General features: G+C 43.5%; 1 protein-coding gene across 1 annotated transcript in view; it reads right to left on the minus strand.

Annotated features, from left to right (window-relative positions):
- Scgn (secretagogin, EF-hand calcium binding protein) overlaps positions 1–13,398 on the minus strand; it is a 36,792-nt gene extending 23,394 nt beyond the window's left edge. The window contains exons 1-4 of the mRNA XM_005403346.1: positions 13,173–13,398; positions 12,098–12,168; positions 3,392–3,484; positions 2,187–2,276 (exon numbers count right to left, since the gene is read on the minus strand). Coding sequence (XP_005403403.1) covers positions 2,187–2,276; positions 3,392–3,484; positions 12,098–12,168; positions 13,173–13,257 — 339 coding nt within the window. The 5' untranslated portion in view covers positions 13,258–13,398. The remainder of the gene's footprint in view (positions 1–2,186; positions 2,277–3,391; positions 3,485–12,097; positions 12,169–13,172) is intronic.
- Positions 13,399–14,201: the final 803 nt, after the last annotated feature.

Consider the following 14,201-nt stretch of genomic DNA (forward strand, 5'->3'; position numbering starts at 1 on the left):
TTAAAGAGTAATGTTCTTTGTTTCTGGGGGAAAGCAAGACACTCACTTAGAATTTAATAAAGTGGAAAGGATACAATAAATTATAACCAACTTCATAATTTAAAAGAATTCAAGGATCCACAATGGTATCCACACACTTTTTTCAGGGAAAGGGAAAGTTCTTCTTTACATAAAATAATTAACAAACTAAAAGGAAGGGGAAAACGGAATATATTTTTTTTTAATGTGAAAGGGTTCCTCAGTACTGTTTCCTCTTTCCATTTCCAGCAGTTATTACAGACCACGTAAGATGTAGCATACTAATACTTTTTTCTGATTTAAAAAATAAACCATATTTGTTGTACAAAACTAATGAAATACAAGCTGTAGAATGATGTCCAGAAACTCCCACTCGGAGGTCATTACTGTTTCCATGCACTTCCTTCCTCTCGTGCTTAGCTTACTCACACAGCAGAACCTAACTGCAATTCCTACGGCCTCTACCCATGGCTCATTTGTTAGTTTCACTTAAAATTTTCTATGAGCATTTTAAAACAAAATTACGAAAACTTTGAAAATGTCATTTAAAGTAACTTTTAGCCAGGTCGTGGTGCACACCTGTTATCCCAGCACTGGGGAGGCTGAGGCAGGAGGATCATTGCAAGTTTGAGGCCACCTTGGGCTACAAAGGGAGCTCAAGACCAGCCTGAACTGCATAGCAAGACCCTGTCTCAAAAAGACAAAAAATAAAAAGTAAAAAGGTAACTTTTAAATAACTATGATTCTACACACAATTGGAAAATATAAAAATACAAAGAATATGAAAATCACCGGAAATCATACCATTTGCAATCATTTATCTTATGTGTATTTACCCATCTTACATGTACATTAATCAAATTATGTAAGCATGAATGTTTTTTAAAACACAATTAAGATCATGCAGCATACACAGTTTTGTTTCTTAACATGATATTATGTCTCCTCCTTGTCATAAGCTGTTCTTTGGAAATCTGATCTTTAGTGATGTACGGTGACCAAAGATGGGGATCTTCCTCCAATGAACCTGCTGCACCTAGAACCGTTCCAAGCAGATCAAAGTTCTCATTATAGTTGCAGGATGAATAAATCATATAAATGTGACATAATTTACCTCATTTTTCATTCAGTGTTAGGCTTTCATATTATTTTCAGTTCTAACTATACACTGCAACATTTAATGAACGTGTTCATACAGAAAAAAGCTTTGCTCTGTGTCTTTGGTTAGGTCTCTAAGAAAGATGACTGGAGAGGTAGAATTATTAAGTCTTTAAAAAGTAACTCTAGATAGTAAAAGTTTGAGGGACCCTGATTAAATTTTTCCAAGATTACTTTCAGAAAACGATTCTTCATGGCATGGCTTTCAATAGAGTATCCTTGACCGTCTCAGGGCTTCCTTAATTATACTGTGGGTTTTTATGGATTCCCTTAAAATATTTACCATGTTGATTGTAAAAACTTAGTTATTTTAATTTGCATTCCGTGGGTTACTGGCATACATTTATAGTCCATGCAAATTCCTTCTGTCTATGCACATGTTTGCTCAATTTTACATGAAGGCAAACAAAATAGTGTCGAAGGATGAGATGCTGTCACCTTTACCGGGGGCATGGCAACTCTTTCAGGAGTGGGGCTGGGGACAAAGTGGTAATCTTGAGCCCACTGCTGTGACCTCAGACAAACCTTGACCTGCCCCCACTGCCCCATGGTGGTTTTCACTAATAGAGCAGAAACACCCAGAGGCTGAGAGAGGGGGTTGCCCAGAAGGAGGAAGCTGAAGGGACCACTGGTACTGTCTCTCACATCCACCTCAGCACAGTGGTTTCAAGCAGATCAGCATGTTCATAGGTTATGTTCTGACTGTATTGTGCCTTCACAACTAGAGTGAGTTCCACAGACAGGCTGGATTTCTAGGAGAATTCTAAAAAGGCAAAGTTCACTGGGGCTCCTCAGGGCTACCGGCTTTAGACAGGATGTGCACTGTCCCTGTTGTTCATGCCATCCCTCCCTGCTCCACATCCTGTTCTTAGCATACCTGGCTGAGCCCGCTAGTGGATCTGTCAGCTCAGGGGCAGCCCGGCTCACCAGGAAGGCTTCTGTGCTGTCTTCTGTGCAAAGCTCCCTCTTGGAACTGGACAGGAGGGCAGTGGCTGCAATGCAACACTCACCTGCATGAACTCCACACTGCTGTCCAACGGGGCTTCCAGGCGAAAGAGGAGAAGAAAGTTTTCATCTTCAGACAAGAACATACTGGCCAGCTAGAGGACCAAAGAACAGCAGTCAGGGGCACAGGGACACTGGCCAGGGTCACTTTAAAGGGTGGGTAATAGGCTCCGAGCTCACATAAGTCCAGCTGCAGCTCTGAGCCCATGATTGTCATTTGTTGATTTATTTGTTCTCTCTAAAGGTATTGCATTCCTACTAGGTGTGAAATACTCCCATGGCAGTCTCATACAGCTCATGCTCCCTGTGTCTTTTGTTGGCTTCAGGAGTCCACACTGAGTGACTGATTTATGTCATCTAAGTTTGTATTACTGTGCTCTACAATGTTCACACAACTATGCTCTTCTCAGAACATGCACCCTTTGTGAAGCAATATGTAACCATGGTGGTAATACTCTTTAAACAGTAATCCACTTTGGAATTTGAGGAGGAAAGATAAGGTAAGAAGCAGCCATACTAGATGCCGCAAGCTAAAAACACTGGCTTTCTTTAGTAGGTACTCAAGAAAAGAGGGGTTGCTGGGTATGGTGACACATGCCTATAATCTCAGCACTCAGGAGGCTGAGGCAGGAGGATCGTTGCAAGTTCGAGACCAGCCTGGGCTACAAAGTGAGCTCAAGGACAGCCTGAACTGTATAGTGAGACCCTGTCTCAAAAAGACAAAAAAAAAAAAAAAAGTGGGATTCAGCTGAATAAAGCTATTTTCTGTTTATTTTTAATCATCTTTAGGGAGAGCCCTTTGCAACCTCCACTGGGCACTGCTGCAAAAGTTTAAACTCATTTAATGTCTTGTCAATTTTTTCTTACATCAAGGATTAGTTTGAACAAGACACTGTAGAGAGACAAATGTAGAGAGACTGTAGAGAGACTCAAGTACCTGAAAGGGCTCCATCATCACAAGTCCCCAATCATAAAATAGGTACAAAATTGATTGACCTAAATAAAATGATGAAAGAATTAGCCAGTCTCTGTTACTAAGCAACTAAGAAGATGAAAAAGGAGAAGTGATTACTTTCAAAATGCTCTATCCAGACCAAATGCCTTGCAGAAAGTTCTAATTTCCCAATCGAATGTTAAGATTCCCATTGTCTTCAAGGAAAATTACAATTTAAGAAGGTATAGCCAAGACAGACACAATCATGAACAGTACCTCTTTCATCCTTATGTGACCTTCTTTAGGGACACCATAGGCAGTCATAAATTGTTGTTTCATCTTGCGCACATTTTCCTCCATAACTGAGTCCTGCAGTGATTGACATATAGTCACATTACAGTCAACAGAAGCCCCAAACTATAATTATGATAGCAAATATTCAAAATGCACAGTCCAATCATTATGTTCACCTAGCCTGGAAAGCTGGCTCCTTGGCTATTTAAAATGATCCTACTCTTTTGTAGAAGACAGAAAATTCATGGACATTTCTTGAGTAACCTACCAGCTATCAAAATCATGTCTAGGTAAAATGTGTAATTAGTGAGTCACTAAAATGTGGATGAAAAAATTCTTTGAGAGTGCTGAAAGAATGAATTTGAATATCATGATCTATTTGATTGCAAGAGAAGATGGTATTGCATCTAATGTTGTATCTAATGTTTCCATTTTTAACTAAAAAGTCGGCTTTGGGTACTGTAAGCTATTCTCTTAATCTTTTCTTTGTACTCTCTGAAGAAAAAAATAATTATAAGAGTGAAATAATAGGGAAAAAAACCAAAGAAATAAAATAATTGTTGAGTTACCAAAGAGGTCATATTTCTCATCCATGTACAACATTTTCTACACATTTAGTTGTCTTCTTTAGTGGATTTCAAGGTCACTGCAAGAAATGGGACAGATGCACCAACAAAAAAGAAGCAATTCTGCTGCCAGAGCTGAGAGGCACAGAAACTTCCAGCCTCTGAGGTTCCATACCTGCTGAAATTCTTGTGAAATTAGTTCTCTCTGATACCATCATCCTATTCCTGCCTGAGCCCATTAGCTGTGTTACAGGGCTAAGAAGAAGTGACACTCTTGGCTGGCCACCCTCCCTACTGTGTTGAGAGCGACCGTGACTCTGAGATCCTAAGAGACTCCATGGGTGCACTGTGCCTGGGCTCACATCCCAGACTGTTCCCTGGGAGCCTGGTACTCACCCAGTTCCCCCTTTCTCACTCATAGTTCTCAAGAGTGATGGTAGGATGTGCTGAGAATAAACCCTCTTGAGATTAAAAAAGAATTGTCTGGGACAACCCAAGCATGGAGGCAGTATCTTCTACAGTGGGATAACCCAAACGTGTTGGCCCACCACTGCATGCTGTGGCCAAGTATAAAACTCAAGGAAATCACTTTTTGTTGATTACCCAGCCAGGGCTTACCATGAGCCTGACCCCAGTGAGTAAAACAGACCCAGCCACTGCCCTCTGGCACAGGCTGTGCCAGACACCCTTATCCTGCTTTCCTCTCCCCTGGGTCCCCTCTCTGATGGGCTTCTGCAAAAGTGAGCAGATGGTGGGAGGGAGGAGTGGCACAGAATAACAGACAGCTGCATCTAACTCACGAGGACAGGTGAATAAACATTCATTGAGAGCTTGCCATCCAGGCTCCTTGACAAATGGCATTTTCACAGTGGCCAAGGGAGTTTTAAAAAATCACCATGCCCTTTAGCCTTTGTCTTCCATGCTGTCCTCCTGACCTTTCCTCTTTAGGGAGGTTTTTGCTTTAATTTGTCATCATCATCATCATCATCATCTTCATCTTTGTTGATCCTATATATTCCAACCTCTTACACTGAAATTCTCCTTTACTGCTTTCCTAACACTGGATGAAAAAATATCTCAAATTGCTTTGTTTTGCCTTGTTTTTGTTGAAATGACTTGAGTGTCCTTTCACTCATGCCCTCTTGTCCTTAAGCAGTCATCTCTTCACTTAACTGCTTTCAAATGGTGAATGTTGCCCAGTATTGGAAAATATAAAGAGTCACCTAAACTCTCTACCTTGTAGGACTTGAGATGTGAAAGGAGGAACAGTCCAATCCTAGCAATTGCTGCACTCTGAATCAAAAGGCCTGGTTCTCTTCAATCAGTCTGTGATTCAGAAGTAAGAGCGAGGAGAAAAGAATCAGAGGATACTAGGTGCCCTTCCCTACAGATCTGAGACACTGAACTTTCACTTTACTGATGTCGAAAGAAACTAACAGGGTGACTCCCCTCTGCTAGATATTGGCAGAGTGAGACTGAAACCAGCACTTTCCACTGGCACTTTGCTCTCAGGGCAGAGCGCACAGGAAGAATGTCCAACATTCATGGGTTATAAATGAGCAATGGCTCAAAGTCCAAGAAAACCTTGGGAACTTGCTTTCAGGATAGACTCTGGCCCATCCTTTAAATATCGTAAGACCCTGAAATGTGAAAGCCAGTTCCTAGAAAGCCAGGAGCACCTTGACCAGCAGAGGCAGCTCAATACCAGGGAAGACCCAGAGCATTATTGCAGGATTTCAGTCCCTGAAATTAGAATCTTGTCACATTACTTGTAGGAGGTTGGTGCACAGGAAATGTTTGATGGGGAGCTATAGTAGTGAAGTAGAAGAAATGTTCTGAGCTGAGATGATTTAAGCTATTGGATTCCCCTAGTATCACCTTAATTTTCTATACTTCCAGGACTGATGTGATAACAGAAATATGGGGCCCCATCAAGTTTCATGTCAATCAGTAATTTGCTTCTTGCTTGTCTAGTCATCCACAAACTTTCATCAGCAAGTATAAACACACATTATGCCTTTTTTATTGTCACATTTTGCTGGTGGGAATTAGATTAAAATATGAAAATGGATGAAGTATGTGCAACAGAAAGAGATTAATGAATTAATGTCTCATATAGTCCCCAATTGGATACTAGATTGTGAGAAATAAATTTTGTTTGGAATAAATTGTAGTGAAGGTAAGTTTTTGCAATCAGTCAAAAGTTTTGTTAATAAACATATGTATATACATACATATATAACTATTTTAAATTTTTTAAAAAGGCAAATCCAAACCTCCAGCACTTGTAAATGATGTATTAATCAAATGGATTTGAGTATCCTAGCCATATCAAAGCCATCTGCTAGATTGATGGCTTTGGTCTTATATTTAGAATGATTAAATGATTAAAATAAGAGGACTTGGACAGATTGACCCTGTAAATACATCAGCCAAATGAACTCACTTGAGTGAGTTCTAGACAGGGATACAATAGACAAGAGCCTAGTTTAAAGACTGAATACCTTCTGAAGTGAACACACACCAAATGAAAATTTTTGAAAAAAAGATATTAGTGACTTGGAGCCAAAATCTCAGGTGAATGTATTGTCTCACTCGTGTAAGAACCTGAGGGAGTGAATGAAGTCTGAGGGGTGCAATGGATATTGTGCAGGGGAAGGAAATTGCTTGAGGTGGGGGAGAAGCTGGAATGAAGGAAAAGCAAAAAGAAAAAAAAGGGAAAAACACATTTATAGGTATACACATACAGCTAAAATAGTTGTACTGCTGATTCCTATTACTTTATTGAAAGGAACAGATAATGTTTAATTGTTTAATCACTCTTACATGCCTATATTTGTTTATCTGAGTAACCAATTTGAACATATCAATATGTAATACAGCCACCATTGTTAATTTCCTATTACCTTGCCCAAAAATATGTATTGCTTGTATTGTTTTGTGTTATTTTGTAAATGTTTGTGTCTGTTAATATGTTTTCTTTCTTTTATCTTTAAAATTTAAAAATTAAATTAAAACATTTTTTTTAAAAATCTCAGGTGAAGAAATGAGAAGTGGATTATTTGTCTCATTCTGAGCAAGTGTCCAGGGCCCCCGAGGTGACTCTCTACTCTCTGCTGTCCTCAGCGGGTAGTTTCTCTACTTATGAAGGACCAAAGAGGGAGTGTGACTGAAACCATTCTCCAAGGAAAAGAGACAATTTACTTTCAAAAACTCGTGATCTCATTGACAAATGTGTTCAACCTTAGATCCTAAAAGCTTCTTAGTGTTTAAGAGCATAAGGTTCAACTGTCCTGTACGGAGTGACCCATTAGTGAATCTAAGAAAACAGAAGGGGTCCAGAATACGCAGTGGAAAGGCTAAGGCCCCATGAAGATGCTCCATGGCTACATCAGGCACTTCCACACTTGGGACCGCTTCTCACTTGTGCTGTCTCTTTGTGACACTGGCAGCCAAAATATGATTATTCTGATTTTATGTACAGGAAATTGAGACAAACGCAGGGAGTTTAAGTGGCATGTTGATGTCAGTGAGGACACAAATGTCTGATTTCTGTTCCATGTAGGGGACTTGTTCCCCCACTCCGTGAGGCTTCTCTAGAGTTTGGCCTTCAGACAAAGAGCTACATTCTATTTTTTCTTGTGCGGTGGACAAGGATTCTGAGGTTCCAAGATCCCCTGCCCACCAGATTTCTTTGTGGAAGCTGCACTGGATGCTTGTAGGTCAGCCTGTGAAGTCCCAGCTCCATGGTGTATGCTGCAATGGTTAGGATGAAGGGAAACCTAGAGCCACAGAAAGTGTGACTTTGGGCAGGTCTTCGAGGCATTTTCAGAGGAAGTCAACACATGACTCTGAGTGTATCTGGAGGGGAAGACCCACCCTTGTAAAGGCCCACCATCCACTTGACTGGGAACAGAGAGAGCAATTACAGAAGACAAACTGGTCTCCAACTCCTTGAAAGCTGGGACGTGCTCATCTCCTGTCTTGGACATTCAAAGTCCAGGCCATCTTGCCCTTGGACTCCAGAATTTATGTCAGCAGCCCCCATCCTGGGTTCCCAGGCTTTTGACCTCAAACTGAAAGTGACTCCATCGCTCCCCAGTTCTGAGGCCTTTGCACTTGGGCTGAGCAAGGCTGCCAGCATCCAGGGTCTCCAGCTGATAGACAGCCTGAGATGGGATTTCTCAGCCAGAGTAACAGCATGGGCCAACTTCCTAACAAAGTTCCTCTTGTAGGTCTACATAGAACCTGCTGGCTCTAGCTCTCTGGAGAAGCCCTGTTAATCAGACGTCCCCACATCACACAGGAAAAGCACAGTGGAGACCTCTCAGTGGGCTGGTCCTTCACTTCAAATTCCTGCTTCATCTTTCAGATTAAGAACTCTGCCCAGAAAGCAATTATTTATTTATCTCTGTAATATAGTATCTGTTGAATGAATAAATTATTCTTTATGGTGGGCTCAGCGTATCCAAATAAAGTTAATTAATAGGCCATTTTGGTAGAAAATTATATTTCAAAGCAAATGCTTGTGAAGGCAAAGAAGCAGTGGCCAGGCTCTATGTGCCACCTTTAGTCTGAGGCCACAGAGATTTAACTTCTGTCCTCTTGGACCTCTAACCATAAAGCCCATGACTGTCCCTTGGGTCTGTCTCCAAAGACCCTAGGGTTCCCTCTGTTGCAATTCCCTATCTGTCCTTATCAAAGACTCGAGACTACAGCAGGGCACACAGTCTCCAACGCGTGGAGGCGGCCTGGATACTGGCAGACTGAGACTGAAACCAGCACTTCCCAGCACACCATGCTGCTGAGGCAGCAAGTGCATGAGGGAGGGGTGCACGCAGAAACTGAGGGGCAGCACGCACTGGTCAGATAGAGCCCCGTCTGGAGGCCAGTCCTTGGCACCTGAGAAGAAATGCTGCGAGTAGGGGCAGAGCAGCAATAGCAGCTGATGTTTCCACTGAGCCAGTCCCCTCAGAGGCTGAGGAGAGAGGTAATTACAGCAGGCTGATTGCTCTCTGAGACTGACGAGCAGGCAGCTTGCTGTTAGAACCCTCAAAACCCTGCTTCTGAGGTCTCTGTGATATACTAATCAGTGGGAGAACACAGAACTGTTCAGGCCTCTGATGAACTTCATGCCACTCCTTCCAGAGGAAGGGGCTGGCTGACCCCAGAGGCTCCTCTTCTGCTGGCTTCTGTGTACACGGGTACCACCAACCCAAATCAAGCATCACAGCAAACAGTGGCTGTCCCTTCTGATTGAACTCGATGAGTGCCAGCTCACTGCCGAGCAGGGCAAAAGCCTAAAATCAAGGCACTTCCAGCTTCTTTTTTTCTTTCTTTCTTTCTTTTTTTTTTTTTTTCTTTTTGGTCTTTTTGAGACAGGGTCTCACTATGCAGTTCAGGCTGGCCTTGAGCTCACTTTACAGCCCAGGCTGGTCTCAAACTCATAATGATCCTCCTGCCTCAGTCTCCTGAGTGCCGGTATAACAGGCATGCACCATCATACCTGGTGCACTTTCAGTTTCTTAATCTGTTTATGAAGGTGGCAAAGGGTGACCTAGCAGACATCCCCAAAGCCACACTTGTGCCTCCACACTTGGGGAACCATTTCTGGTTAATGGGTTGATCAATCTGTCAGAACTTTTTCCCAAGCTTCATGCTGAGGAGAGATTCCTGGCGTTACTGCCACAGTGCAGTGGGGCGGGCCTAATCACAGTGGGACCCCTCTCACAGGCCTTCACAATCTCTGCAGGTACCAAGGGTGCTCGAAGAAGATACAAACCAACCCTTAAGGTGCAAGATTCTTTCCAGGCCCTAAATATAGTGAAATTCCTGGGGTGTGCATTTGAACCTAAGCATACCAAAGTTTGACTTGCACTGGGGCCTCTTGTCCCATTTTCTAGCCTCAGAGATACCTGTGTTGAGCATTGGTGATTCATTTGAAAGCTCTTTTCTCCAAGGAGTCAACCAGCCCCTGTGTGAGGGTGGTTCCATGGGGCCAGATCTGAGGGGTCACCAGTGATCAAAACAGTCACACTGGGGGCTGGGAATTTAGCTCAGTGGCACAGCGCCTGCCTGGCAAGCGCAAGGTCATAAGTTTGATTCTCGGTACCGAAAAAAAAAAAAAGAAAAAAAGAACAGTCACACTGCTCTTCAAGAGGTGGCTCCTTCTTCTCTGTGACTAGTGGCAATGTCATGTCTGAGGTAGGCCACAGCTTCAGATGAAGACAGCTCCATGTGTCCTCAGCTGAGAGTAAACCCTTGCGCTTGGGTGGCCACACCCTCCTGTGCCTGAAAATGAGGCACTCCCAGTTTCAGCAGTGACTACAAATTTTCTCCTTCTTTTCTATACATCACTAAGACAGGGAGACTTCTGAAAAGGTATAAAGTCCCAAGCCTCAGGACATCTAGACTTTTAAGAGTTCACCATCCTGTTTTGAAGTTCAGGAGTTGGCTATCCAAGGCTTTGAGTGGCTTAATCTCCATTGTCTGGCTTTTCCTCAAACACCCCTGCTCATGGTCAACAAAACACTATCTGGTCCATGGGTTCTTGGAAGCCACGAGCCTCAGAACGTACAGATACTCGTGGACGCTGTGTGGGCAAGGTGGGGTTCATTGTGGGCTGCTGGCATGTAAGACAGGACAGCGAAGAGAGCTGTGAGCCTTCCTGCCCTGAGGCATCCTCGTCTCTGCTTGTGACTGATGCCAAGGCAAGAATGAAAGATACAGAGAAGGCACGCAAAGGCCTGGCTGAGGGGAGAGTACTCACGTGTCCATCCCTCACCTGCCCCTTCCCTCACCCCAAGGGCTGCACAGGGCATGGGGTGGCACCAAAAAAGGGAGATGTGGGACCAAAAAATAAAGAGGTAAAGACTGGGGTGGGGGCTGACAAGAAAGAAGAAATAAAGACAAAGAGATGAGACACAGAGAGAGAGAAACTAGAAAAAGAGAAAGAACAAACATGGAGAAAGAAGACAAAAGTGAACCTTAAGAAAAAGACTGGAGATGGAAACACAGAGACAGAGAGTTGAAGAAACTGATGAGAAAGAGACAGGGACCAAGGAGAGAGAGGTCAGAGACAGAGAGGTCAGAGAGGAAGGAAGAGACAGCGGGGGTGAAGGGAGCAAAGTGCAGCGAAGACACAGCAATGCAGACAGCTGGAGAGAGAAAGTGCAGCAAACAGACAAGAGGCCCGTGTTGCGGATCAGGACAGATGGCAGCCTCTCCTCTTCTGAACAGGCTGCCCTGGCCTCAGTGCCCTCCCTCAGTGGTGGAGAGCCAGCCCCTGGGGACCTGTACTGGACTCCTCCAGGCAATGTGCTGCACTTCAGTACCTTTCCAGGTGAGCAACACCGGAAGATGAACGAGTTCCATGATTCACTGACTGTGGCTGTACCAGAGCTATGCCTCCCGCAGTCCATGCCTGACTCACCTTTCCAGACCAAGCCCACCCCTGCTCGGACCTCAGCTCCTGAGCCTGTTTTTCCTCTGCTTTCCTACCAGCCTCCTCAAGAGCAGTCTACATCTCTCAAGGCTGGATTTGCCATCGTGACAGAACACAGGATGAATTGGTTTAAATTTTCTCTGGACTCTGAGTATAGTAGTTTCTTTTAGGTTTGCCATTCCCTGAGGACTCTGTAATTTTTTCTAATAAAATGAATCATGAAAATAATAATCAGACATGTTTCTTACTGTTTGCTATCAAATGAAGATCATAGGCATTAAACACCCAAAACCCTTAAGCTTTTCATATTCACAGCTTTTCTATATTTTTGACCTTTTGATCAGAGTGTGCTACCCTATGTCTAGCTTTAAATCCATTAGCAGAGAGCTAACCAAGGAAATGTTTAAAACAGTGTTGACTGAGCGTACAATTAAGATTTCTGAGTGGATGACAGATGTTACAATGAAAGTCAATGACCAGCAAGCTAATGTTATAGTTGTATCTTTTATAAAACCTGCCTAAATCTCTTCGTGTTGCTAGGAGAGGGAGAAAAATAACATGCATGCAAAGAAGAAAGGAGGTCAGATGGGATTAGTAGGTACAAATCACCACAAGACTTGGATGTTTGTATTTCACTAAGAGACACATAAATTAATCCTGAGTGCTGTGAGTACTTACATCAGTACCCAGTTTCATCAGCATATGGTGAAAGAAACCAGTAAGCTCCTTCTCTCCTATGTAACCTTTTTCTAAATGCAAAAAGATAAGCATAAACAATAGTCACTTATACAGAATGACATGTGACTTTTATCTAAACTTGTTTTCAATGTCACAATGTATAAAATCCCCCGATACCATTTTTGTTATTCTAATAACTAAGTACCAACACATACGTGCAGAAGACATGGATTTGGTCACTGAAAACATATTACAGAGCAAATGCTTTATGCAAGGGGCTATATTAACATTTAGGAAAAGAAAGCTATTAAATACATCAGTTGTAATCAATGAATAAACATGAGCATCAGAATAAAATCTAACCCGATGATTGGGAAGGTTGGAAAAAACAAACAGAGGAAAATATTGAATCTTAGTTTGCAGATTTAAATGCAGTTTTAGATGTTTTCTTTATGTTTCTTTAATTATTAATAAAAACAAAGAAAATGGTGAGTAGTTTCATTCTATGTTTTAACTTCTTTTTTATTTTAAAGAGAATAAAAATTTAAAAATCATTAAAAATGATACAGAATTTGAAAACAAGATGATAGGAAATCAACAGTGGTTGTTACATTGCACATCGTTATTTTTAAAGTAGTTGTTCATTTTATTTTTAAGAAAGTTCTTTTTTCTTTTTGGTGGAAAATAATAAATTTAAAACTTGTTAAAATTCCTACTCCCTTTGAGAGAGTGTGTTGGGGATAAAACACAAAGTCACTGTAAAAATGAGCAAATAAGCACGTTTAGGGAAGGCTACTTTCAAAGGACTGAGATTCAGCCCACCATATATATATGATACTTGTCATTACACAGACAGTACATCTCACACACACACACACACACACACACACTGGGAAGGCAGCGAGTTTGCAGGAGGTTTCTGGATGTCCCACGCCAGCTCTCCACAGGTGTGTTGGGCAGACTGCGCCAGGTGTGGGCATGAACGACGCAGGCAAACAACTTTCCGTGCAGGGAAAGGGGCACGGGAAAGAGACTACGGGTCTACACCGCGTGTGCAAGCATTCGCTCTACTCACCCTCCGCATCGAAGCGCTGCCAGACCTGCCAGAAGCCCGCAGCGTCCAGGGACCGCACCCGAGCCAGGCCGCGGGCGCTGTCCATGGTTCCGATGCTGAAACTTGGTGACGGCACCCGTGCCAGACTCCCGGGCTCCTCCACCTGCTCTGCCGCCCTCTGTTCAGCGACCTGGCAGGCACTGCTGGCGGGGACTGTTGGCGCCGCAGCGTCGCTGAGCTGCACCCCGCCTCGACGGCGACCTCAGCGGACAGCTGCGGGACCGCCCCTCCTGCCAAGCCCCGCCCCCCCCCACGCGGCTGGGTGCTTCTCCCTGCAGCTGCCGCCTCTGCCCTGCGGGGCTCGGGAAGAAAGGCGCTGTCTCCCGCGTCCACGACTCCCTGCGTTAACCTTTAACTTGTTTGTCAAACTCGGAGAAAGCAATCCCTTTACCTTGACTCACTTGTCAAACTAGTGTCCCCAGAGCTTTTCCACAGAGAGTTGCCCCATTTAAAGAGCTGAAAGAGGTGTCAGTGCCTGGCCCTTTCGGCCTGATGATTTTAGACAGGAAGTGTGATGGGAGGGAAGAACAAGGAAAAGAGAGGCCAAGAAATTACTGTTAAACCTGGCCTGGGGCCACAGGCCTGTAATCCCAGTACTCTGGAAGGCTGACGCAGGAGGGTCACAAGTTCAAACCCAGCCTGGGCAATGTGTGTGTGTGTGTGTGTGTGTGTGTGTGTGTGTGTGTGTGTGTATGTGTGTGTGTTTGAGACAGGGTCTCACTATGCTATTCAGGCTGGTCTTGAGCTAACTTTGTATCCCAGACTGGTCTCGAACTCACAATGATCCTCCTGCCTCAGCCTCCCAAGTGCTGGGTTTACAGGCATGTGCCACCACACCCAGAGCCTGGGCAATTTAGTGAGACTCCACCTCAAAATAAAAAATAAAAAAGGGCTGAGATTGCAGCTCAGTGATGTAGTTCAATACCCAGCACAAGAAGAACGCAAGAAAGCAAGCAAGAACTTTCTGTGAAGGAGTCAGTCATTGGCCAT

Source organism: Chinchilla lanigera, unplaced genomic scaffold, assembly GCF_000276665.1.
Source record: "Chinchilla lanigera isolate Chin_1 unplaced genomic scaffold, ChiLan1.0 scaffold00082, whole genome shotgun sequence".
Classification (NCBI taxonomy): domain Eukaryota; kingdom Metazoa; phylum Chordata; class Mammalia; order Rodentia; family Chinchillidae; genus Chinchilla; species Chinchilla lanigera.